The sequence below is a fragment of the Condylura cristata genome, unplaced genomic scaffold (genome assembly GCF_000260355.1).
Source record: "Condylura cristata isolate star-nosed mole 26May11 unplaced genomic scaffold, ConCri1.0 scaffold00018, whole genome shotgun sequence".
NCBI lineage: Eukaryota > Metazoa > Chordata > Mammalia > Eulipotyphla > Talpidae > Condylura > Condylura cristata.
Window position 1 is genome coordinate 25,601,257 of NW_004567119.1, and position 25,359 is coordinate 25,626,615.

Here is a 25,359-nt window from a genome sequence, read left to right on the forward strand (position 1 = left end):
GGTATCTCATTGTGGTTTTAATTTGCATCTCCCTTATTACGAGTGATGTTGAACATTTTTTCATATGCCTGTTGGCCATCTGCATTTCCTCTTTGGAGAAGTGTCTTTTTAGCTCTACTGCCCATTTTTTGATGGGGTTGTTTACTTCATTTTGGCATTTTTAATAAAGGTCTTCAGCTTTTGCTTTTCACGAACTTTTTTTTTTTTTTTTAAGATTTATTTATTTGTGCATACAGAACTGGGGTATAGGCCAGAGGCTCAGGGTGGTGAGAGGCTTCACCAGAGACAGAGTGGGGAACAGAACAGGCAGATCGATGAAGTACACTGCTGAGGGAGCAGCGGGCGGGCCAGGAGAGGTCTGCCACACCATGTGGTTACCTCCAGGCAGGCGGGAATCGAACTCATGCGAAATGGGTTTAGATTCTCAGTGCTGTGCTTTAACCCACTGCACGACTAGGGAGGGCCTCACGAACATGTTTTAAATTAGTCCTCATCTGAACATTGTCTGGGGAGGTGGATAGCTCAATGGGGACATTTGGAGGAAAGATAGAATTTCCTGGGCCCCTTTCTGACAGAAGTTTAGGTTAGTTATAGTTCCTCTGTGCAGGGGTGAGGATACCCACATAGAGTTCTCTCTCAACTGCCAACAGACTTATAGTTTCTTTCTTTTCTCTCCCTCTCATTAAGTCAGTCTGGCAGGAAGGAAGTTCTCTTTCACTGCGGCCATTCAAGGACTTTTTACCTGCTTTGCTGCAGATGAGAAGGGGGAACAGAAAGGGCCCTTTCTAAGAAATCTGTGAGGAACTTGGTTCTTCTGCCTTTTACCTGCTTTGGAACAACAGTCAGTTCTTGTGAGGTAGGAAGCCCTTATCTTGGAGTGAGTAGGGGACAGTACTCCTGCACCAGCACCCCAGGTGTGCCATTTGTCACTCCTGCCTGGCATAGGGGTTCCATGTGCTGCCCTGAGACCATGTGCAGAGTGAGCCTGGCCCCAGCTTTCTGTGAGGAAGCTGGTGGCACAGAGACAAACACCTGTCCTAGGAAGGCGGCAGATAGTCACAGGCTATAGGTCGAGGCTCCAAGCCCTCAGAGCATGGTCCTTCATTTCTTTTATGAGGAGAAGTGGTTAAAGCATGAGGTGAAGTGAGCAGCCCCCACTAGAGTGACATGGCTTTAGTATTGGAACCACAGGGAAGCACCGGGCCAGGAGGACATGGCAGGTCTCCCGCTGCCTGCTCCAATCACACCAGAGCAGGCGATCTATGGAGACAGAATTGACCACCACGTCCAGGCTGGGCATAGCCTTCACTGACAGAGTCTGAGTTCAGAGTTGAAGTGATGAATTATTTCAGGAAGGTGACTGCATTCATGTGGCCTCTCTGGGCAAGCTTTCTCCCACCACTTGTCTCATGCCTGTGCAGCGGCCCAGGCTGTGGAGTAAGAAAGGATGATAACTAAAGATGCATGAGCTCCAGGCACTTCCACTGGGAGAAGATAATATACAAGAAGCTAATATTTTCTTTGGAAGCGATATCAAGTCAACATAGTGCTTGTAAAAGCAGCTTATGAGTAATTGCTATAATTAGGTCTTTTGTACATTGTTACTTTGTAAATGAATAGCTAGTAAGATTTTTTCATTTTCCCTCTTCTCTCCATTCCTCAAAGTTCGACTCAGCAGGAATGTGCGGTCAGGTTGGAGGTCAGGAGACACACTTGCTGGATGATGACCTTCTGGAATCTTCTGTGTGTAAAATTTTCCCAGGGGAAAGAAGCAGCATCAGGCTGGGGTTCTGAAATCCAAAGTTGAAGCAAATTGATTTGATTGGACCAACCGAAGTGGGTCAAAGCTGGAGAGGAAAGAACCTGTGGGATGTGAGGGTGGGGAAGGGGCTGGATGAGCCCAAGGACCCGAACACCTGACAGTGGAAGAGGCCACTGGACTGAGGGGGAAAACTGTTACAGAGGAGAAAGTGAGTTCTTGGAGAAAGAGTAGGAAAAGCTCCTTCCTTCCAGGCTGTATGTGTGAATCAAGGCTCTTCAGGCACCTGCCTGGCACTCTGGCTGCTGAGCCCTGAGGTGAAGTCAGCCCATGGGACCTCCCTCATTGAGTGTAAATGGAGCACTTCTGGTCACATTGCATGCAAAAGCTCTCATGAGGTAATGGCAGGGAAATTTTCAGCAATTGTTTTTTTCTTTACCAAATACAGAAACATTTGTAAGTCACTCAATTTCTTCAGCCAGGCAAGGGACAGTGACCCATATCCAGTGTCCGCAGGGGCAGCTGGGGCCAGTTTAGATGTGGTGGTCACTTCTGTCTCCATAGATCGCCTGCTCTGGTGTGACTGGAGCAGGCTGTGGGAGACCTGCCATATCCTCCTGGCCCGGCTGCTTCTCTGTGGTTCCAAGACTTAAGCCATGTCACTCTAGTGGGGACTGCTCGGCAGTCACTTCACCTCAAGCTTTAACTGCTTGTCTTCATGAAACAAGAGCCCACAATACAGATCGGTGTTATCAGGCAGTTGAAATATAAACAGCTGAAATGGTTACAGCAGCCAGAGGGGTGGAAGGCAGCTTGCTGCTGTATAGCACAGAGCAGACCAATCGCACTTAATATCCAGCTTCTCCTGTAAATATTTGCAAATGCCCCCTCAGAGCTCACAAGTCCAGGACAGCCTCATTGCTTAGAAGAAGAGACAAGATTGACCTCATGGTTCAAAGCAGCCATAAAAAGAAAGTGTGTGTACATGTGGCAGAAGCCCAGAAAGGGGAGAAAGTCCCAAGTTTAATAAACACAAAAGGGAATAAAATAAATCTCAAGAGCACTTATTTACAAACTTGATGGAAGGATAAGATTGGGGCGGGTGGGTGTGAACGATGGGTGTTTGTGGACATGGAATAAGCCAGTGTGGGTTCCACACTACTGGATGGGGAAATGAAAGAGATGTTTACTGTTGCTGGTTTCAGGAAGCCCTCTGACTTAGCTTTCTCTTTCAAAGCAAGTTGGAAGCTTCTGCTGTTTATAGGAAGGCCATGCATAGGGGCATCCAGCTTCCGGCCTATGGAAGGTTCCAGCTGAACAGAGGTTATGTGAAGTTGAGAGTCTGGCCACAGCCCTGCCCAGTCTTCTCCATCTGCATATCCAGCACGCTGTCAGCTGAACTGGTCAGGGTCTGTCAACTTGTCCACTCACCTGGGACAAGCAAGTTTTAGGAGAAAGAGATCAGGATCGATTTCTTTTCATCAAATACATTTCTATGCTGCGGAGCTCCCCAAACCTTTCCACTGGTACAAATGTTTACTCTCCTGAAAACTGACCTTCAACAGTTTTGAGATGACAGTACAGGGTGCCTGGCTCTTTTTTTTTTTCCCCCTCAAAATCTGGATGCTTTAGGTTTTGGGGGAGTTCTGTTTGTTTCTGAGAGTTTTTGCTTACAGTCTATGAAGTCTCCATTCACGGTCATTTTAAGAGGGAGCCATGGAACAGAGAGGATGGTTTGGAATTCATCTTCCCCTGCAGATGCCCCCTGAGCCCCATATGGACGGTGTGGGAGTAGGTGGGGAAAATCTCCCAAGAGAAAAGAAGTGCAGAGCTCTTAAGGTGAGGAAAAGTCAGTGATTCCTAGCATTTTTTTCCCGCAGTGGAATTATCAGGGGATGAATTTCCCAAGAACTCACAAAAGGTATTTCTTTCTATTTTAAGATTGACAGGATGGGCTCATTTATTTAGTAAGCTAGTCTTGCCTCTTGAGATTCCTGGGGATGACCATTGACTCATATAGTGACTTTGGGGTGCAAAGCCCTATCCTGGGTGGTGGAAAACATGAAATAGCAGGCCAATTTAGTCTCTGTCCATGAGATTCTTGATATTTTCTAGCAGTGATGATGAGTGTGGGCAGGGGTTGGGGAAAGCAAAAAAATAAAGCTAGTGCAGAAGTAATAGAAATCACTAACTGGGAATGACTATGCTGTCACACATAATCGAACGAAGGAAAGGGAAGAGGAGTTGAAGCAACAGAGATGGATGGGACATTAGGAAAGTAAATTTGCAGGAGATTTTGGGTGTGAATTGTGGACAAATAGCTCAGTGACTTGGTGTTTTATGTAAGTATGGCGTGAGAATAGGAACCTGTTTCATTCCAATGCAGCCTCAGTTGCACATTCAAAGACAATGACAGGTTACTAAAAATAACAGCAAAACTCCAGCAAGGACTGTTGTGCCATTGTTGGTGCTGTCTGCATCTCTGTATTCCACACGATTCAGGACAGAGAACATCGGGCTGGCCTGTTCTCTTCATTACTTAGCATTGCCTTGAGCATTTATTCAGAATAAAGAATTTAAGATTGACCTGGTTTAGCCAGTATGTGGATATGGTAGTTTTGTTTTTAAATCCAAATTTCCGCAGCCTAGCTTAGCTAGGGTGTATTTGGTCACATTGTTGTAAAAAAAAAAAAAAGAAACCAAGATATTGAAGCCAAAAAGGATGCAATATGTGAACCTGAACAGCATAAAGTATCTGGACGCCAACATTTCAAGGAAAAAAATACATGGGCAAACTGCTTGCCATTATGAGCTATTTTCTTGGCACATCTGATTAAAGTGTATATAAGCCCGACAGCGTTCTCCGGGCGTCAACTGTCATGAACTTGTTCCAATTCATAACCATCTAGGATTTTCCACCACTCTGTCAACTTTCAAAGGATAGGGTTAACTGCATGTCCTCCGCGGGTTTGGAAGTGGTTTGTTAATCTCTGTTAATCTGCTGCTCCTATAACCAAACACACATGTTTATTTTTCTTTTCTGGTTAAATTGTTAATGGTATTAAATTGGCCATTGGAAACAAATCGTTCTGTAGATGTTTCCCTTATGGTTTCCTGAGCCTATCTCCTGCTGCGCGGTCTTTTTTGAGAACACAATGGATTTGATCATTCTCAATGATTGCCCTAACTTTTTACAGATGCCATCCCGCCCACTTTCTATAGACCCTACTTCAGAATTGTCCGATTTGACGTCTCAGCGATGGAGAAGAATGCTTCCAATTTGGTGAAAGCAGAATTCAGAGTCTTCCGTTTACAAAACCCAAAGGCCAGGGTGCCTGAACAACGGATCGAACTGTATCAGGTAACTTCTGCTTGGGTTGTTTTAATGGAAAATCAGTTTAAGTCTTTTTGCTGTCCTAGAATTTCCAAGCTGATATTAACCATTGTCTACACTCAATCAGGACCCTCTATTATTACTCTCACACTGAGAGCTCACTAGTCCATTACTCAGGAGGGAAGACCCTTTTAAACAAAGTGAGGAAGCTCTGGGCTTGTGTCTTCAATAGCGTGAATGATCTCCCACTTTGGGGAGATCATCTTCTAACCTGGACAGTTAGATAATGTAGGACTGACTCCAGCCTAAGAGTTGAGAGAGGGCACAGCTGGCCTGCCTTTTCTCTTCTCTCATCTTTCCATTATCTTCTCTGTCTTTTTTCAATAGCTACCCCTTGCTGTTCTCCTTTCAATTACTCCTGTCTCTTTACTAACTTCATCTTACCGTTTCCCCTTCTGATTCTCCCCACTCTCTCCAACCTCCTTTACTTTGGTAGTCTTGACTTCTCATTTCCCTAAGTACAGTTTGCTGGGTCTCTGTGTGAAAAAATGATGGTGGCCTAGGGTAATAGTGAGGGTGATGGTGGTGGCCAAGTTACTGATATTTCAGAGGTGTTCTGAAAGGCTTACTACTCAGGTAGAATTTAAAGGGCAGTTGTATCAGCATCACCCAGGAGTTGTGAGCATCTCAGGTCCTATGCTTGACTTACCAAATCAGAACCCACTTTTTTGACAAGCTCTCCAGGTGATTTTATGCCCTTGAAAGCTGCTTTAAAAGTCCTGTGTCTGATGAGGGAGGCTGGCCTCCCTCTTGAGTGTGTCACATTGTCTTAGAATTGGATTTTTCCAGAGGGCAGAATTGGATTTTTCCAGTGAGCAGACACTTGAGCAGGACTCTCAGGATTGTCTACAAAGATGTAAGGCGGCAGAAGGAGTGGCCAGTTCAAAGGCAGGTCTTCTGGAGATATCAGGTAGATGGTCTTAATCCACGGAGGTGAGGAGATAGACAAAAAGCTGCCTTCTAGGGAATGTGAAGAGTAAGATAAAGAGGGTCAAGAACTGAGGCCCTCCACGCAAGGGGTAGGCATGTCTGAAAATATGACTTTGCCTTGAGGGAAAGAAATTGACATTTGTATGTGGAAACTTCCAGTTGTTCTGAATTCTAAACATTTGGAATTTTTGATAATTTGGACAATAATTTTGTTTGTATTAATTATGAAAATACAGTCCTCATCATGTAAGGAGAAACCACAACACTTGCCATTGAAGTTACCTTTGCCTTGAAAGGGAACTCTCTCCTCTGCAGAACTTCAGTGAATTAGAGTCAAGTCAAGTCTGTCCTGTTTTCTTTGACCTGTTTCCTTAACAGTTGGATGTTAATGTCCTCTTGAATTCATATTTAGTCAGTAATTCTTTTGCCCAATGTGATGAAATCTCACTTTTAGAGACCAGTTGGTGTACTTAACAGTGACTGAACCCTATATCATTAAAATCCATTTACTTTTGGCTTCAAGCTGCAGAATACATATTAAATGAATTTTCAGTTTTGAGGATGAGAGGATAAATGGATGTTTGTGGAGCAAAATAAGTAAAAGACTTTTGTGCAGGAGCAGAGAATCAGTAGCCACTTTAGTGAACTTATTTTTATCTATTTAATCTCAGCATTTATATATAAATATACATACATATGTGTGTGTATGTGTGTGTGTATAATCTCTGCAAAAGACTTCAAACAAGAGCTCCCCTAAGACTTTACAGTGTAAATTTGAGGTGGATGGGGTAGGGCTTTTTTTTTGGAACGGTGTCTAATGCAGCAAATTGAAGACAAGATTCCTATCAATGTGGGACTGCAGCATAATGGGGTCAATGAAGATTACTCTTTTTTCCTAATCCCAACCACATGCATGTGCATGTGTGCACACACACACAAGCACACACTCAGTTCAGCTTTCATTTTGCATATTGCCCAAGGGTGTGTAAAATAAAAAGAGGTCAGCCAAAGAAACTGTCTGTTAAATTAGACTTGCAAAAAGTGCGACTGAAAAAAATAGTTCTACTGTGCTCCGTTGTGCAGAGCTTTACAGCATACAATCCTCTTAGTACTGATCCTGGCTCTGGCGCCGTGTTGGAGACACATACAGTATAGTAACTCGCTTAAAAAAAAAATCCATGAGGTATAATAAGCACTGTGTTTGCACAAGGCTATTAATAATCTTGGGTTTTCCCAAACTGATTGGCTTGCCTGCTTGTAAGTTAATGGAATCTTTATCATTTGCATTAGGTTGTGATGTTACCCAGAGTCTGTTAACCTTATGAGCAGACAAAACTCCCCTTCACAAACAACAAACACAACAACAAAACAACCAAAAACCCAAACCCACTGTTTTCAGAGACACGTGATCATCGTGAATGATAACCGATAACTCTGTGTTCCTGTTGTGTAATGTGACTTAGCAGTGATGTCGATAATTACCAGAGCACTTGCTGTGTGCGAGGTCCCACTGTAAGTTCTTCATAGAGATTGATTCATTCAATCCTTATAGCAATAACCTTATGAGGTAGCTACTGTTATTTTCTTCATTTGACAGTTGAGGAAACTGAGCGCAGTGAAGTTTAGGGACTTGCCCAGACCAAGCAGCTACAAGCGAAGCAGGTCAGGATTCACCCACAGCTGGCACCAGACCATGCGAACTTCCTAGTGGAAAAGAACAGAGATTTTAGAGGTGGGCCAAGAGAAGCTCAGGGTATGGCTTCACCCTGTCAGGGACTCTGAGGAAATCAGACCATTCCATATCAGTATTTGGCAAGGAGTTGTTATTTGCAGACACAGAGAGAAGGCCTGGCGCTCGTAACACACCTCTGTCTTCTCCATGATTACTACTGTTTCTATCATCGCAGATCTGAAGTCCATTGAGCATGGACTTTTGCAAGAAAGTGTGTGTGACCTTTATGACAGCTCAAAAACTGTGAAAAATGGCAGCTCATCCTAACCCTTGTTGCAGTAAGGTCTGGCTTTTCAGCCACTGTCCCTGGAGTTTGCCTCTGGCCTTCTTCAATCATATTTTCACCCCTTATGGGTGTGCTGGCTGGTGAGCAGCTAGAGGAGTAAAGAAGAGGAAGTTTGTAGCTTTGTAGCCTGGGTTCAACTGCCACTTATAATTTTAATATCATAGTTTATTTTTACATCATTTTGTGCCTTTTTCCATCTCAGTTGTAATCCCCGTGGGCTTCCCATCACCAAATCACCCGTGTGTCATCACCGAAGTCCAGTATACTTCCCCTGCCCCCACTTTTTATCCCATTCCCCACTCCACCCCCTTAAAATGTCTCTGGCATATAGTTATTAATTATTATTCCCCCCCCCCCCGGTCCACTATGCTCCTGCTATGAATGAAACTATCTAGCATTTTTCTTTTTCTTTCTGGCTTGTTTCACTAAGCATGATCCCTTCCATCAGCTGCCACTTTTAATTGATTATTTTTCTTTCTTTTTTCTTTTTTTTAAAAAAGATTTATTTATTTGTGCATACAGAACCGGGGTACAGGCCAGAGGCTCAGAGGCGGGGAGAGGCTTCACCAGAGACAGAGTGGGGAGCAGAACAGGCAGATCGACGAAGTACACTGCTGAGGGGAGCAGCAGGCGGGTCAGGAGAGGTCTGCCGCGCCATGCGGTCACCTCCGGGGCAGGCGGGAATCGAACTCATGCGGAAGTGGCTTTAGCTTCTCAGTGCTGTGCTTTAACCCGCTGCGCCACCAGAGAGGGCCACTTTTTTTTTTTTTCATAGAAGAACTGGGGTGTAATCAGAAGGGCAAGAGGTGAGAACATTCACCAGACACAAAGTGGGGAGCAGAATAGGCAGATTGACTGAAATACACTGTGGAGGGGAACAGCCATAGCAGTGATAGTACTGAGATTTAACCCCTAGGCCACCAGGGAGGCCCGATTAGTTTTCAGTTCTTTCAATTCCTAATCTCTCTGAACCACCACTTGCTGTCATAAAACAGAGACAACTGTTCTTGTCTAGTCAGTGAGAATGAGGGGGCATTCAGAGAAAGTGGCCCATTGGTGCTTGAGGAGTGGATTGTTATCAAGGATTTGCTGGTTCCCTAGAGCAGGGTATGTATAGTCCCTAATGTTGGCTTGTGATCTTAAAATTGCTAGTGACACTGCCGGTCATCTTGCTGTGTTAAGTCAACTCTTGTTGGGTGAACAGCAGGAGAGTTGTAGAGACCAGGCAGGGTAATGAGAACCAAACAGGGTTATGGGGATCAGATGTGGTATTAGAGCTCAGTGGATTTTATTTTTCCAGTATGCTAAGGGCAGTTCTGGTGGGCTGGGGGTGGGATGCTTCTTGCTTTTCTTCTTGATGACTATAGAGTGACTGATCCCAGCGGGGGTGTCTTTAACCTGGTCCTCTGCCTACTTCACCACCACACAGACGTGGTCTTTGGTTCCCCCATAAATTTTAACAAGATTCCACCTTAATACTACACAATGCAAGTATATGGCAACTTTTCTATAACCTCCACTGGATACATATTTTTACAGAAGAGCGCATATGTTTATTTCTTGATAGTGATGGGGATCAGGATAATTTTTGGAACTTCTGTTCTAGAACTATCTTCAGAGTCTCCAAATCCACAACAGAGAATTCTTTACTGGGAATGAAACTGGATTAAGGGAAAGTTATCTTGACTCTGGAAAACCACCAAAATTCTAGTGAGGATGAAAATGATAAGAAATTAAGGTGCTTTCCTTCTGTGACAATGGGTTTTAGATGACAGGTCTGAAATCTCACTTCTGACATGCCTGTTGCAACTCCCTGGCCTGAGGGCTTCTTGTGTCTTGCTTGGGTTACTGCAGTGGCCTTGAGACTTGTCTCTGCTCTGCTCCACCCTAGACTGTCTGTGTGCAATGTGCAGGTCAAATCAAAGTCTCCTATTCAAAGCCCTGCAGTGCTTCTTATGTCTTAGGAACAGGAGTCAGGGGCATATATGCCTATGAGGCCTGTTACTCACTTCCCCAACCCCAGCTTCCAATCCCACTTTGGTAACCTCCCTATATGGTCTCCAAATCCCTGCTTGCACTTCTTCCATTCTGAGGCCTGAGGTCATTGTTCCCTCTGCCCACACTTGCCTGCCCTTCAAAGGTCACCTGCTTGGAGAAGCTTTCCAGCCACCTCCAGCTCCCAAGGTCCCTCCTGACAATGCTTCTTAACCCTGTTCAGTGCACATCTCTTCTCCATATGTGTCCTGTCATCATTCTCAACCTGCCTCCATCTGCATTTTGCTTATCATCTTATCTCTTCTCTAGAGATAGACTCTCAGAACAGAGCCTGCTGCAGAGAGGGTGCTCATTAAATGACTTTGACTTGAAGAGAAATTACCAAATAAGAGCCAAGCACCAGGAACATTGTGGAAATTGGTGTTTATGAGAAACAGCATTCATTTTTGTGGATTTGGAAATCTGACTACATTTATTTAAAAGATGCCTATCTTAACTACTTATGGAGAAACATGCATCTCTACCCATTTTCTGTTACTCAACACTAATACTGCTTAAGTGAATAATAACCATGTAGTTAAACAATTATATAATCAATTAAAGAAACTGATATTCTTGGGTAACTCATAAGCTGTGTATTTGTAAAAAAACACACACAAACTCACAAGCTTATTTACTGTTTAGACTCGTTACTTTGTAGTCGTATCTCCTAAATCAAAGTCATCAGCTGAATGGAGGCCAAGACTGAGATGACATGACTGACCACATGTGTTACACACGTGGTCACCTGACCGGAAGGAGGGAAAGAGTGATGGAGATATGTCCCCAAGAGGTGTGTGTTAGTGTTCGGTCAGCAAGGGACAGAAAGGGGAGAGCAAATAAGAAAATCAGTTGCAGTTCCAGAGAGCTGGCAGTCTTGGGAGATTCCCCCTACCCCGGTCCACAGAAAACCACTGGCTAATTCTTAGAATCCTTTATATTGGCTCAAGAGGTTAAAGCACAGCACTATGAAGCTGGCTACAGCCACTGCAGCATGAGTTTGACTCCTGGCCAGGGAGGTGATCCACATGGCTCAGCAGATTTCTCCTGACCTGCCTGCTGCTCCCCTCAGTAGATCCGCCTGTTCTGCTCCCCACTCTGTCTCTGGTGAATCCTCTCACCACCACCCCCCCCCACCCCTGGCCTGTACTCCAGTTCTTATATGCATAAATAAATATTTTTAAAAATCCATTATACTCAGCGGTGTGGTTTAGTCTCAAGGACTGACTGGATTGAAGGTCTTGACTTCATTTCTCTTCAGATTCTTTCACTGAATGCTGTCCTCTCATGGCTCTGTCTGGGCCTATAATACTGATTTTCTCCGGCAACATTTGCCCTGTTGTGTATAGTGGAGAGGACCATCTTATGGATGCTATTGGTTGGGAGCCTCGGAGAGACTCTCCCTCACACAAAGGGTTCCTTCATCCCTTCTACTTGTACAACTGAATTTACCTGTATACACACAAGTGGGTTCACCACAAAGGGCCATCTGTAGAGACTGAAAAAAGAGGAAGGAAACAAAAGGGAATTATGAGGTGTTTTCATCTCAGAGGAGAGGTTTTCTTGTGTTTGTGTGTGTATTAAACATCTATAGCTGTAATTATGTTTTATCTTAACTACACATGGATACATGCCCCATTTTCAATTGCTTGGAAGTTCACATTTTTGCTTTTTCTCCCTCATTTTCTTTTCCACAATGAAGTATAAATATAACATGAAATTGCTTAGACTTTGGTCCTCTTTGGTCATTTGTTCTCCATCTCCGTCTCTGTATCTGCATCATCTTTATTTAATCTCTGTGGTTGTGTGTTCATGTGCACATTAATGGAACTCCAAAAAATCCTTTCTATCCTGCACTGTAAGGCTGACAGTTCAGGGACTTATCTGCCATTTCATCATGTGTGACTCTCTAATGAAGTCTGTATTTTACCAAGGAGAGTTTATGAAAACTGCAGTGAAAAGACTTTGTGGGAAAAAAGAGAAAGAGTCAGAGTGTTCTTTGAAGAACTTCACAGGTAGATTGAATGTTTAGAGTATACTCAACTCAGTGAAGTGTAAGACTATCTACTGTTAAAATTTGACTTGTATTCCCTTCAAAAAGGGGATATTGAAGACCTGACCCCCAGGACCTTGGAATGTGGCCTTATTTGGATACAGGACCACTGAAGATGTAATTAGTGGCCATGAATGGAATAGGATAGGTCCTTGATTTGACAAACCGTGTGCAGACACAGAGACACCAGGGAGAATGTAGAGCCAGGACAGAAGCAAAGGTTGAAGTTAAGCAGCTGCACGCCTAGGATGTCAAACCACCAGATATCAGGGGAGGCAGGAGGCTTCTCATGGACCACAGCCTGGCAGACAGCTCAACTTGTGACTTACTCTCCAGAACTATGAGTCAGCAACTTTCTATTGTGTTAAGCCACTCTATTTGTGCTGCTTTTTAAAGACAGCCCTGGGAGTCTAAGATTTAGCCTGTCAAACAATCTTTCCAGAAGACCCAGAACACTGTGCTGAGCAAGGATAAAAGGTCCTGCGAGAAAAGAAGACACATTATTAAGCTCTTCTTTCTCAGCACATCTTTGTTCCCTGGGCCTTGTTCTCTCAATGCCCAGTTATCCTGGCACTTGCATCCTCTCCTTGTTCCAGGAATCCTTCCCCACTATTCTATGAATGAATGAATGACTAAGCAAATTAACTGACCATATTCAATATTTTATTACATGCATATTCAATATTTACATGCATGCAGGATTTATATTTATTATCTTTTGTTTATATTTATTATCTTTTGACAAGCAAAAGATTATAGACAATGAAAGTCTTCCAGAGTAAGAATCTTGATTATTTTTTTGTTGTTGTTCTTGGAGATTCAGCAATCCCTGCTCTGGATGAGTCAAGAAATTCTTTCCTGAGTGTGCCAGACTAAATGCTGGTATTATCAAGATTTCAACCTTCGGAGTCTATTCCTCTAAAATTAAGCTAATTAATATGAATTCCTTAAGCTGCTAGTGAATGCAGGGCTTGTGGAGACTTAAATAAGTTAGCTTCCTTTACCATTCAGAAGCTTGATAGCCATTGGAGGAGGGTGGCATACAGACCCTGCAGGTTTACCCTTGGAGACACTGAATGCACTTATTTGGGAAGCTAGAGAATGAAGACTGACTTTAGAGTGAAAATGAGCAAGTCATTGAAAAGCCAGACTGAAGGTAAAGAAAGTTGTTTTTGGTGTGTCTTTGTTTTGAGGTGCTCACTATGGGAGATGGGGGAGGGGCATGGTGATAGGGTCTCAGTCTAAGCGCATGCGCACACATGTACACACACACCTAATTTGCACTTAGGTTTGAAAAATTAATTGCATAAATATTGACTAGTGTGGCAATTCTGAAAAGTAATTCACTTCTGAGCCTACTAGAAATGCATATACCTGCACCCACAACTCTTACCCATATTAATTCAGAAACTCGAGGGGTGGGACTCAGCAATCTTTGCTGTGATAAGCCCTTCAGACATTTCTAATGCAAGCTAAAGTAGAAGAACCACTGGCTATTAAAGTCCCTCCTTCTTTTCTTTCCTTCTATTCCATGTCATGCCAGTAGGGATTTGGGGTAGAAAATCTGACTGAACCACCTGTGTAAGAACAAAGGTCTTCTTTTACAAAAAGGTTTACTATGACTCAGTGGTGTTGTGTGGCTGCTGCCAAAAGTCAATAGTTTGTGCTGAGAATAATGACCAGAACAAAGGAAGCCCCCGGCACTCCCCTCTGCATGTGGCATATTCTGTCAACACCCCATATTTTGCTAGACTTTATATGGAATTTATTGAAAAACTGATTTTGAGAAGGATGTTGCAAAGGGGCCTGACAAGGAGGGAGCATACCAAGCATCTCAAACCTGTGCTAAAGGAAGCAGTTGAGAGAAGCCACCTCCTGTGGGTTTGACATAGAGAAGGAAGAAATTCTGCATCTTGTTCCAGAGAGCAGAATCAATGATCTTTTTTTTTCCCTAAAAATTTATTTATTTATGCCTAAAAGAACGAGGGTACAGGCCAGAGTTGTATGGGGTGAGATAATTCACTAGAGACAGAGTGGGGAGCAGATCAGGCAGATTGACTGAAATACACTGCTGAGGGGAGCAGCGGGCAAGACAGAAGAGGTTCACTGCACCATGTGGGTAGCTCCCTGGCCAGGGATCAAACTCATGCTGCACTGGCATGGATAGTTTCATAGTGGTGCAAACTTTAACCCATTGAGCCACCAGGGAGGGTCCCTCACCACTAATCTTAAGGTGTTGTGTCCTAGAACCTTGGCGACCCAGGTGGCTTCCAGGCTTCCTTTCTGATGATGGTGAAAGGTCAATAGCAAGGGCCACTAAGTACACCTCACAAGGGTTGTGTGCAAGCCAAAGAATGTGAAAATACTCCCACACTGGAAGAACTAAAGAGATTGTATGATATGAGACAATGACACCATTATCAACTAAGACTAGTTAATGGAAAATTTGAGTCCGAGATAATGAAAGATACTAACAGGTGAATTGTCCAAGAGTAAGGTGAACTTTCTCAAAAAATAGTGATTCTTACTGTGAGGAGAGATCTTCAAGTGTAATAGGGTGGTCCCTAGGAAAAGGGGAAGTTCCAGGTTCCCTGCCCCTCCCAGAAGGAGGGTGGGAGCTGAGGAGAGAAAAAGGAGAGAAGGGAAGGAATCAGAAGGGAAAGAAGAAGGAAGGAGGATGGAGAGCCAGAAGGAGACCTGAATGAAGGAAGCCACATGGAGCAGCAAGCATGTGATGAAGAAACCGGGCTTGTTTCCTGACCCTGGACTGGTTAAGGCAGATGTGGGTGACAGACCTGTAGGAAGGTGACTATGGCAGTGTTTATATTGATTTTGATTTTGCTCTTTTCCTCCCAGATCTGTCTGGCTGTTTCTGACCCTTTTCAATGGGTCTCGTCCAGAAGGTGCTTTAGTTTCATGGTGGGCTTTCAGGCCTTGCTTTGGGCCAATCCCTTTGGGTTGACTTTTGTCCAGGGGGGATGGGTAACTTCAGGCATTTGATTTACACATTATATTCTTTGTCTTCTGTATTGCATACTCACTTTATTAAAGTCCCTTTTCATTAAAGTTTTATATGTTTTGCCTTGCTGTGGTGGATGGCAGAACCAACTTAGAGCAGGCAGGTTTGGGGCTTCAGGGGTGTTCCTCTCTCCTTGTCCTGTAACACAAGGACAGAGTTGTAAGAGAATGAACTGAGTGGAGATAGAGCAGATGGCTTCTTCTCACCTACCTGTCACTAGTATTTCATGAAGTTCTTGACATGAGTGAATACTTAGGCAGCAGAATATATGCATAATTCAACATTTGCTAATCACTTCATGCCTGGTACCACAGGTATTTAAGTGCATTTAAACATTAAATATACGTAAAAATAATGGCCAATTGTGCCCATCACTAGTTAACCTGATGTGGGGTTTTCTCCACACTCTTATTGTTCAACTTTCCTTTCAGTGTCTGGTTGAATTGGCCCCTTAGTACTTTTCAAGTCATTTTTTAGGTCTGAATGGGTAAGTGAAGTGAAATACCCAATGCTTGCTTATAAATGCTGCAATGTCTTGCAGGCGTTCAAGAAAAATCTCCCTGGTGTCTAAACTGAATCTTGAAAAGTTTTACAGCATTATTCCTCCGAGACTAAGATTTCCTTTGGCTGTAATTTTCCTTCTAGATTTCCATTTCTCTTTTTTTCTGCCCCCCAATTATTGGGTAACATCAGTACTTACCTCTTCCCACTCCTTGATTGGCTGCTTTCCAATTGCAAAGCAATGAATGGATCCTTTTGTGTACAGAGTTTTGTAATTCAATGAAGAGCCCTGAGCATTGCCAAAGGCTGTAGATGGGTATTGTATACATATTGTAGATACTATGGATATATCAATAATGTGATGAAGGTGACATTCAAGCATCACTGTGGGTGGTAGCTAAGTAAGAACAGCTAAATTTTCTTTCAATATCTTAGAAGCATTCTTTTCTAATTCAATCAGAAGAGGTTGTTGGTGTGTTATTTAAGGGAAAAAGTTAAAGCAGGTAATTATGAAAGCATGGATGTGAGATGCAAACATATTTTAACTGAAACATGTGTAAGGGGTGGGGGCATTTGTTATGCAGGGACAAGGACTCTGCCTCTTGACAATTTGTGTCTTATTCTTTTTTCATAAACCCACATCCACAGTAAATTGTATGCAATAACTAGTTTTCAGTTTTTTTGAAGAGAGTCAAGTTTCAGGAATATAATTGAGCAACTTGAGTTCAGGATTCTCCTGGGTTTTTCTCATATTGTTCCTTTCATTACTTCTTTGATAGCCAATTCTCCCACATCTAAAATTAAGAAAAAATATATTTGACTGTGGTGAAATATGTATAACACAATTGTCCTCCTAACTATTTTAAAAGTATTAAATTCAGTGGCATTAAGTTTATTCTTGCTGTTTTCCAGAACCTTTCCATCATCCCCAACAGACATTGTACCTATTAAACAAAAACACCCCAATCCATGTGTTCCCAGTCCCTGGTATCATACCTCTAGTCTAGTTCCATGCTATTACTTTTTCTCTTCTGGTACATCACATAAGCAAAATCATGCTAGGTTTGTCCTTTTGAATTATTTCACTTAACATAATGATTCCTAGATTTATCTATGTTGTAATATGTATCAAAATTCCATTCCTTTTTAATTCTAATATTTTTATTAAGTGTTGTAAAAGTGTCCAGAGAGATGAACACAGGTGATGCCATGGCATGTGCCCTAACATGAAGACCTTTCTTACATTGCATTGATTTCCTCCACAATGACCTTCAAATCACAGGAGGCAGTGATCCCGAGCCATTTTGGCTTTTTTTTTTTTTTAAAGATTTATTTATTCATTCAGAACTGGGGTACAGGCCAGAGATGTGGAGGGTGAGAGGATTCACCAGGGATAAAGTGGGGAGCAGAACAGGCAGATTGAGAAATACACTGCTGAGGGGAGCAGGGGCGGGCCAGGAGAGGTCTACCACGCCATGTGGACTCCCCGGGGCAGGCGGGGATTGAACTCATGCGGAAGTGGCTTAAGCTTCTTTGTGCAGTGCTTTAACCAGCTGCGCCACCTGGGAGGCCCCCATTTCTGCTTCTTTTATTACATGCTGCAGAAATTCTGAATCAGTATCCTACTTTCAGTCTTCTTACTTATAAATCAAGTTCACCTTCAATCCATTGTTTAGAGAAAGTGTATTTATTTCTGTTGCCCAAAGAGGATTTTTGAGTCATGATTGGATTATACCACAGTGGAGTCCATCTCTCCAATGGTTGTTCTTTTGTTGAAGGAGTAAGCTGTCCCAGCACTGCTCATCCTTTTCACTCGAATGACTCTGACATGCACTTGGCAAGGGGGACCATGAACAGAAACATGGTGATGGACCAGAATCGCATTGTTTTTCTGGGTCAACTCAATTCTACCGTACTTGTGTACCACATTTTGTTTACCTCATGTATCTGCTGAGGGACACTGGGTTGTCTCACATTTCAGTTATTATAAATATCACCGTGTTGTACATTGATAAGCAAGTATTTATTTGACTCCCTGCTTTCATTTCTTTGGGGTACAGATTCATGAGTGGAATTGCTGGATCACATGGTAACTGCACTTTTACCTTTTTGAAGATAAAATTGTTTTCCAAGAAAAAAATTTTTAAAGTAACTTGTCTTTTTTTTTTTTTTGACATTTATTTATGCATACAGAACTGGGGGTGCAGGCTAGAGGTACAGTGAGAGGATTCACCAGAGACACATTGGGGAGCAGAACAGGCAGACTGATGAAGTACATTGCTGGGTGACACAGGAGGGCCATGTGGGTCAGCTCCCTGGCCAGGATCGAACTCATGCTGAAGCTGCAGCTAGCTTCATAGTGCTGCGCTTTAACTGTTGTGCCACCAGGGAGGGCCCTAAGCAACTTTTCTTTTTATGACTTTCTCAGTCTTTCAACAGGGCATTTCCAAAGTTAACAATCCTCTCTACTTTTGCTCCTCTATTTCATCTATTTCTGGACCATTTAATTAACTTGTATAATTCCAATATCAAACCTATCATAAGCAGGTTTAGAAATATATACAACTGGCACTGGCTCACGTACAGCTCAACTGGTGAGACCAGCAGTGCATGGAATATATGAGAAGGCAGGTTACCAGCAGTGAATCCAGCAAACTGAGCATCAGTCAATTTATGGTACTGAACAGACAGGTAACACTGATCAATAGCTAGTTAAATGGAGTCCAGTTAAGAAAGCGCTTACTCCACAAATTTATCTTTTTCATGATGATATGCATAAAGGACTTTAGAATCGATGGTGGCTCTCAAAACAAACAACAGCTGCATACCCATGACTGCTAACATTCATGCACTTGTGGCAGACTGAAGCAAGGCAGATAGTGAAGGCCAAAACAGGGAAGTTGACTGACCAGGTCATTTTTGTATAAACTCCTTAGTTGGAGAAAGTACTAATTGATAGTATTTAACAGGTTGACTTTCTTTGCAGTTTAATTTCATATGAGAGGTCATACTTATTCTTAGAAAGAAGATGTCTTTTAAGTTAGGATTTGGGATGCTGAGATGAGATTAGGTTTTCTGGTAAGTTCTACAGTGAAATCATGAAGCCAGGGGAGGAGTACTTTTCTGTAGCATCTTTCATCCTTGTTAGAGACTCAAATGATTAAAAATTTGGGAAACTGCCCTTCTAAACATAGGTTAAGGGACCTGGATTTGTTTAGCTTAGAGAGGGAGAGCAAGCATATTGAGGGACTTAATAGTAGTCTCCACAAGTATGAGGGATCATCTCTGAGTGATGGAGAACAGCTGTTTCCTCCGCCCAGTGAGGGCGGGTTAAGACAGAATGGAGTTAAATTGCAACAAGTGGCTTTAAGAACTCCTTGGTCATGAAGTGGAGACAACAAGCCCACAGACAAAACCGAAGTCACTGCTCTGTTTCAGAACCATGTAGCTGACTAGTGATTTAAATTAACCTGTTCTTGAACTGGTAAAAAACATAGATGACCTTTTCATCCATGTGAGAATATGAAATTGTCCATCCTTAGAATTAATCAGTTTTCTGTGCTGAAGCAGAATTTATCTTGTAATGAGAAAAATATTTCAGAGCTTTTTTTCCTTTTGACTGGTTTGCAAAACTTGATAATCTAGGATAACTTATTTATGAAGTGAAGATTTCTCTAGATTTTTCATTTTGTATTTATTTTTCTGCCACTTGTTCAATGTGGTCATGATTTTTTTTTAAAGATTTATTTATTTATGCATTCAGAACTGGAGTACAGTCAGAGTGTTACAGGGTAGCCCAGAGTGGACTGGGCTGCCTGTCTGTCCTGCCTCACCCTCGCGCTCACAATTCAGTTATACTGCAGGTTTCACAAAAGGGTCATTTATTTACAAAAGGGGAAAGGAATGGGAAACAACCCAGGGAAAAAGAGTGGGATACAAAGTAACTGGAATACCTTACCGGCTAGGCTGACTGAAAACACCGAGTCATGTGGTCCGGAGATCTGTTTCCTGAGCTAGAGAGCGAGAGATGCTATTGTGCCCTATTTATCCCCCAAATGTTCCAGACTTCCTGCTAGTTCCACTCTTGGGTCCTCGCAGTTCTCTCCCTGGTACTGCTGGGAGTTGTAGTTTCCAATCCCTGGAATTGGGGGTAGAGTCCAGAAAGCTACTCCCCCCACAAGACTGCACAAGACTGCACAGTTCCTTTAGGACATCCTTCCCCTTAACAAGAGGTGCAGGGGCAGTGAGAGGATTCAGCAGAGACAGAGCGGGGAGCAGAACAGGCAGATAGATGAAGTATGCTCCTGAGTGGAGCAGCGGGCAGGTCAGGAGAGGTCTGCCACACCATCTGGATACCTCCAGGGCCGGGGATCAAACTAGCACTAATGCGGCTGTGGCTGCCTTGTAGTGCTGCATCCTAACCCGCTGCGCCACCGGGGAGGGCTCGGTCATGATTTTTTAAAAAAAGAACTCCTTGTCTTCAGGAACACTGCCTGTCTTTCTCTATCCTCTTTATCTATCTTCTACCTATCCAGCATTGATCTATCATATATCAACTTTCTGTCTGTCCGACTGTCTATTGTATCTATCAATTGATTGATCTACCTACCTATCATGTATTCTATATTCATAAACATCTGATAAACCATAAAATACATACATACATAAAACTAATTCAATAATGAAAGCAATATTTTATTGTAGAACATGTGTCTAAACTCTAGTAATATGGAGATGAATAATGCACTGTGCTTATTAGAAGCAAAGCAAAATATATAAAAGATTATGAAGGATTGCATCATTATAAGAGGTCAGCTAGGGAAGAAGATTAAAGACAAATATAAGTTCTGTGTTTTGACAATTTTTAGTCAATGAGGCAAATGGAAGTGTCTGAAAGCATCTTCTTAACCTCTGTTTTATCACTGTTTTCTTATGTTAGGCTAACTACATCATTTATTCTGAATTGGAAACATGGTGTCTTATTTGCCCAACTGGCAGTGATTTCTGGGCAACGTTGGACGGCTGTTAAATAATATCCTTAGGGTTATAGGTTGATGTCAGCATTGACAGCATTGTGCATTCCCCATGCTATATTTTTGTCTTATTCCAACATTTATTATAATCTTATTAAAAAATTTTGCCTCTGTCTTTGAATATATTCTGTCATCTGGAAAGGCATGAGGGGAGCTCACAATCCAACCCTAAGTCCCCCTCTCTTTTGACCTTCAAAACACAGCACTGAAGTGGGACAATGTCCTAGGCCTGCTTTGACTCTCTCTGTGATGTGCTTGCTGTGAGGCACTGGGCAAGTTGCTCAATGTCCCTGCATTTCTGTTTCCTTAAAATACCTTACAGGAATGTGGAAGAATTAAATGAAAGGAAATCAAGTGTGCCAAGCCCCCAGGCCAACATGCCCAGTCCTCAAGTCTAGTTCTTGGCTTTCTTTCACGCACAGAGAACATCTCCCACGTGTGTGGAATCATTATCACCTCTAAGCCCTCTCCCACGAGTGGAACTTGTTGGACCTTAAGGCCAGGTTTTTAGAGTAGTGTCTAAATCTAGAATTCCTAAGGGCACCCTGGAGCTCAGTGGTAGGAATGTCTTTTCCTTTTCTAAACTTGCTTAATCCAGGAAAAATGTCTGCCACAACACCAAACATTCTGGGAAGAATCTGTTGCCAAATGAGCTGAAACAAATCATGTTCAGACCTGGAAGCAAAGTGCATTTTAAAATGAGTGGAAGATGGTATATTTTTATTTCTCAAGCTTTAAAGGATGGTACATAAATCTTAATATTCAGTGTCTCACTGAATAGATATTGATTCCATTGAGCTCTGCATTCTGAGATGATATCCAACCGAAGACATGCCCCCTGCCTTCAGGAGTTATGAACTTGCTGGAGAAACTAGACCTGTATGTATGAGATGACCATGGAAGAGTTAATCTCAGCGCAGAGGGCAAAATAAAATGGCAGAGCTTGAGCCCCTGTAGACTGAGCAGAAGCTGGCTGAGAGCATGGGTGGGGATTTGCTTTAGCTCAGGGAACTTAGGAACGGGGTTTGATTGGTTCCTAAGACACCACTATTGTGGGACGTTGGTGGTGCAACCGGTAAGGATGCAGCACTGCAAGCTGGCCACAGCCGCTATAGTGCGAGTTCCATTGCTCCGCCCTGGAGGTGACCCACAAGGCGTGTCAGACCGTGACAGACTGCTCCTGACCCACCTGCTGCTCCCCTCAGCAGTGTACTTTGTTGATCTGCCTGTTCTGCTCCCCACTCTGTCTCTGGTGAATCCTCTCAGCACCCCTGCACCTCTGGCCTGTACTCCAGTTCTTTATGCATAAATAAATAAATCTTTAGAAAAAAAAAAAAGAATTTTTTAAAGCCACCTAAACTGTTCCTTACCTATAGCAACTGGAGTATATGCTGCAGTTGCTCTTATTTGAAACAACTGCATCCTCCTGAAGTCTCAGCATCCAGACTGCTTGGCTTTCAGACTTTTACTGTGGAGTGTGCCAGACAGCGCCTGCCTGCTTAGTCCGCAGGATATGGAATATCTTTATAAATCACAACAAGTCACACTGAGGGTAAAAATCCCAGCTAGAGACTTCCCTCAAAAGTGGAAGCAGGCCACATATTTTCATGTCAGTGGATTTAGGAACCAGGGTTAAGACCTTTCTTTATTAGAAGCAGATTTATAATTCAAGGACTTCAGAGGATGTCTTTCAGTGGTGGTGTTTTAGGAACCAATCAAACAGCGTGCCTGAGTTCCCTGAGCTATACTGAATCCCTACCCAAACCCTCAGCCAGCTTTTCCTTGGTCTACAGGGGTTCAAGCCCTGACTTCAGAACTTGCATCTTTGGAACTGGATCCCTTCCATCTCCCTTCTTTCTCCACCTCCCTTTCCCCGAATGAAATAAATTGGGAAGCAGAACAAGACCATTAACTTAATAGCATCTAATTTATGGCTGACATCTTGCAATGTAAATTGCAAGCTTATGTCAGCAAAGTAAAATAATTACTGTCACTTTCTTTTAGACACTTGGCTTTATGGTTGCTGTCACCTTTGTCATAACACACAGCTGATTTAGTAGCCCTTTTTTTCATGCCAAATGGCCTGGGGTTGTTTTGACATACATGGTCACCGGTGAGATGACAATATGTGGGCACACGAGAGTGGAGCTGGATTTAGATGATGAGCTGGAATACTGTGGATAATTTTGCTTTAGTCATGCTGTTGGTATGCCAACTGAGCCTTTCCTCTTGCTCCTTCCTGCTCTAGATTCTCAAATCCAAAGATTTAACATCTCCAACTCAGCGCTACATTGACAGCAAAGTTGTGAAAACGAGAGCGGAGGGCGAATGGCTGTCCTTTGATGTGACTGATGCTGTTCATGAGTGGCTGCATCACAAAGGTTACAACTTTTGTTTCCCCCCTACATGCTCAGTGACTCTAAGTTATTGTGCGTTGTTTGCACATGAATGACCTCCTTGACTTTATGTTTTCCAGATAGGAACCTTGGATTTAAAATAAGCTTACACTGTCCCTGCTGCACCTTTGTACCATCTAATAATTACATCATCCCAAACAAAAGTGAAGAGCTAGAGGCAAGATTTGCAGGTAAAGGAAACTTGATCTTGTGAGGAAGGGGAAGGAGGGGACTTTGTCTCATGGGAGGGGGTTGAAGTCTGTTTATATGTGAAATTGCAAATGTCCTGGTGAGTTCTGAGCAGTTTCATTGGTTGGGCAAAGATATGGCTGGAGAGGGAGGCAAGAGGGACTACAGGGGAAGGATTGGTTCCCCAGGTACATGCCCTCTGACCAGTGCTGCTTTGATAAATACTGATTCACCAACCCTTCAGACTATTAAGTAGTTAAACCCTTTACTTCACTTAAGCAAAGCAATTTTCCATCTATGTTAATATCTGGAGTTAGAAGTTAGTGTGCATTCAAGGAAATCCATTAATAACCCCCCAAACCTAATGTCAGTACCTGCAGCTGTGTTTCACAGAGAAAGGTGTCCCCTTGCCATGTGGTTTCTGTAACTAACATTATAAATACCAGAACACTTTACCCTTCTATCCAGTGCCTAGTATTATAAGTGGTTTCCCTACCAGTTGATAAACTTGCAACAAGACTTTAACTTTCCCTATCTTCTTTTACATTTAGTGAGGTAGTCCAAAGTCAGGGAGAACGAGGAGATGCCAAAGGTTCCATTTAATCCACAGGCTAGAAAATGAGTTGTTACATGAGGAGAGGAGAGAGGGGAATTGGTACCAGGTACTGAGCAGAGCTGATTTCCCTCACTAGTTAGTTCCCCTGGTCACCCCCATCCACTGGCAGAGGGCTATGGTAGCTTTCCTTACAGAAAAGCATCCCAGAAGCCCAGAAAGTTATTTTATTGCATCATCGTGTCATGATTCTCCAGAGAGTGGAAGTTAGATGCTTAAACTGGTAGCCTCCTCAGTGTGTTTAGGGAGTGTGAGTGTCTACATCACTGATGGAATCAGGAACGTGCAGCTCCCCAAAATAGCATTAAGTAAGGATGACTTCAGCTTTGCTTGAACCAAGTTCACTGCAATTTAGTACAAGTCTCAGCTTATTTTCTCTAGGAAAGTTTTTGAGTTTAGTTGTGATTCTAAGAGAGAGAACCAGAGCTGAGGGGGTGTATGTATTACTGTGAGTTCCGTATCGAGGGGTTAAGCAGCAGAAAGGGAGGATGAACTAAGATAAATTGCCCAGATTGTCCGTGGGCCCCAGGGCTGAGCCTTCTGTAGTGACTTTCCTAGCCAGGAGCCTTGCCTCGGACCCTGAGCTGCCTTCCATCAAGAGCCCCCTGTAGAAGTGTTGGTTGTCCCCAGGGGTGGTCCTGTTGTGCCATTGCTGTATCTGTGGGATGACCACAGCCAGCTGCTGCTGTTGCTGCTGCTGTGATCATCACTGCTGCTTGTGACTCTAGACAAAGGGAAAAAATATGGCTGATGATATTTGATGAAGGTCAAGCTAAATGTTTATTACCCAAATGCATTTTTTCAAGGTATTGATGGCACCTCCACACATACCAGTGGTGATCAGAAAACTATAAAGTCCACTAGGAAAAAAAACAGTGGGAAGAGCCCACATCTCCTGCTAATGTTGTTGCCCTCCTACAGACTTGAGTCTCAACAGACCAACCGGCGGAAGAAGCGTGCTTTGGATGCAGCTTATTGCTTTAGGTAAAGCAAATAAAACTAACCAAAGTGATTACCTAATTTTTCTTGTACTGTCTCTGTCCTTTCTTTCATCCTGAGTTGAGCTGCAGGATGCTCTGTGCCATCGGCCAGGGAGAATACAGGAGAGCTGTCGCATCTTCTCACATCATCATCCAGGGGCTCCCAGCGCGCACACCTGGGTTGTACCTGTCAGCTCTTTATCATCAAACCAACTCCGAGAGGAGCAAACTAGCCTGGTTTTCTCTGGTTTTCTCCCAAATCTAAAGCTCTTTGGGACTGAAGAAAAAAAAAATGAGTTGAATGAGTTGTCTGCTCTGCAGAGCAAATCTCAGTTTACCTGAGATGCCGGAAGACAGCTCCCTAATTTGGAAGCCTCACCATTGGTATGAAGCCTTCCTCCTCACTGTGACATGAGGTCATGGTCACATCGCATTCTTAG

At 43.1% G+C, this 25,359-nt stretch overlaps 1 protein-coding gene across 2 annotated transcripts in view; it reads left to right on the forward strand.

Moving 5' to 3' along the window:
* The window catches only part of TGFB2 (transforming growth factor, beta 2), a 77,238-nt gene that overhangs the window by 47,229 nt on the left and 4,650 nt on the right, over positions 1-25,359 (forward strand). For both annotated transcript variants that reach the window (XM_004685438.2, XM_004685437.1), the window contains 4 exons: positions 4,957-5,120; positions 22,990-23,122; positions 23,218-23,328; positions 24,746-24,923. In XM_004685438.2, the coding sequence (XP_004685495.1) occupies positions 4,957-5,120; positions 22,990-23,122; positions 23,218-23,328; positions 24,746-24,923 (586 nt within the window). The remainder of the gene's footprint in view (positions 1-4,956; positions 5,121-22,989; positions 23,123-23,217; positions 23,329-24,745; positions 24,924-25,359) is intronic.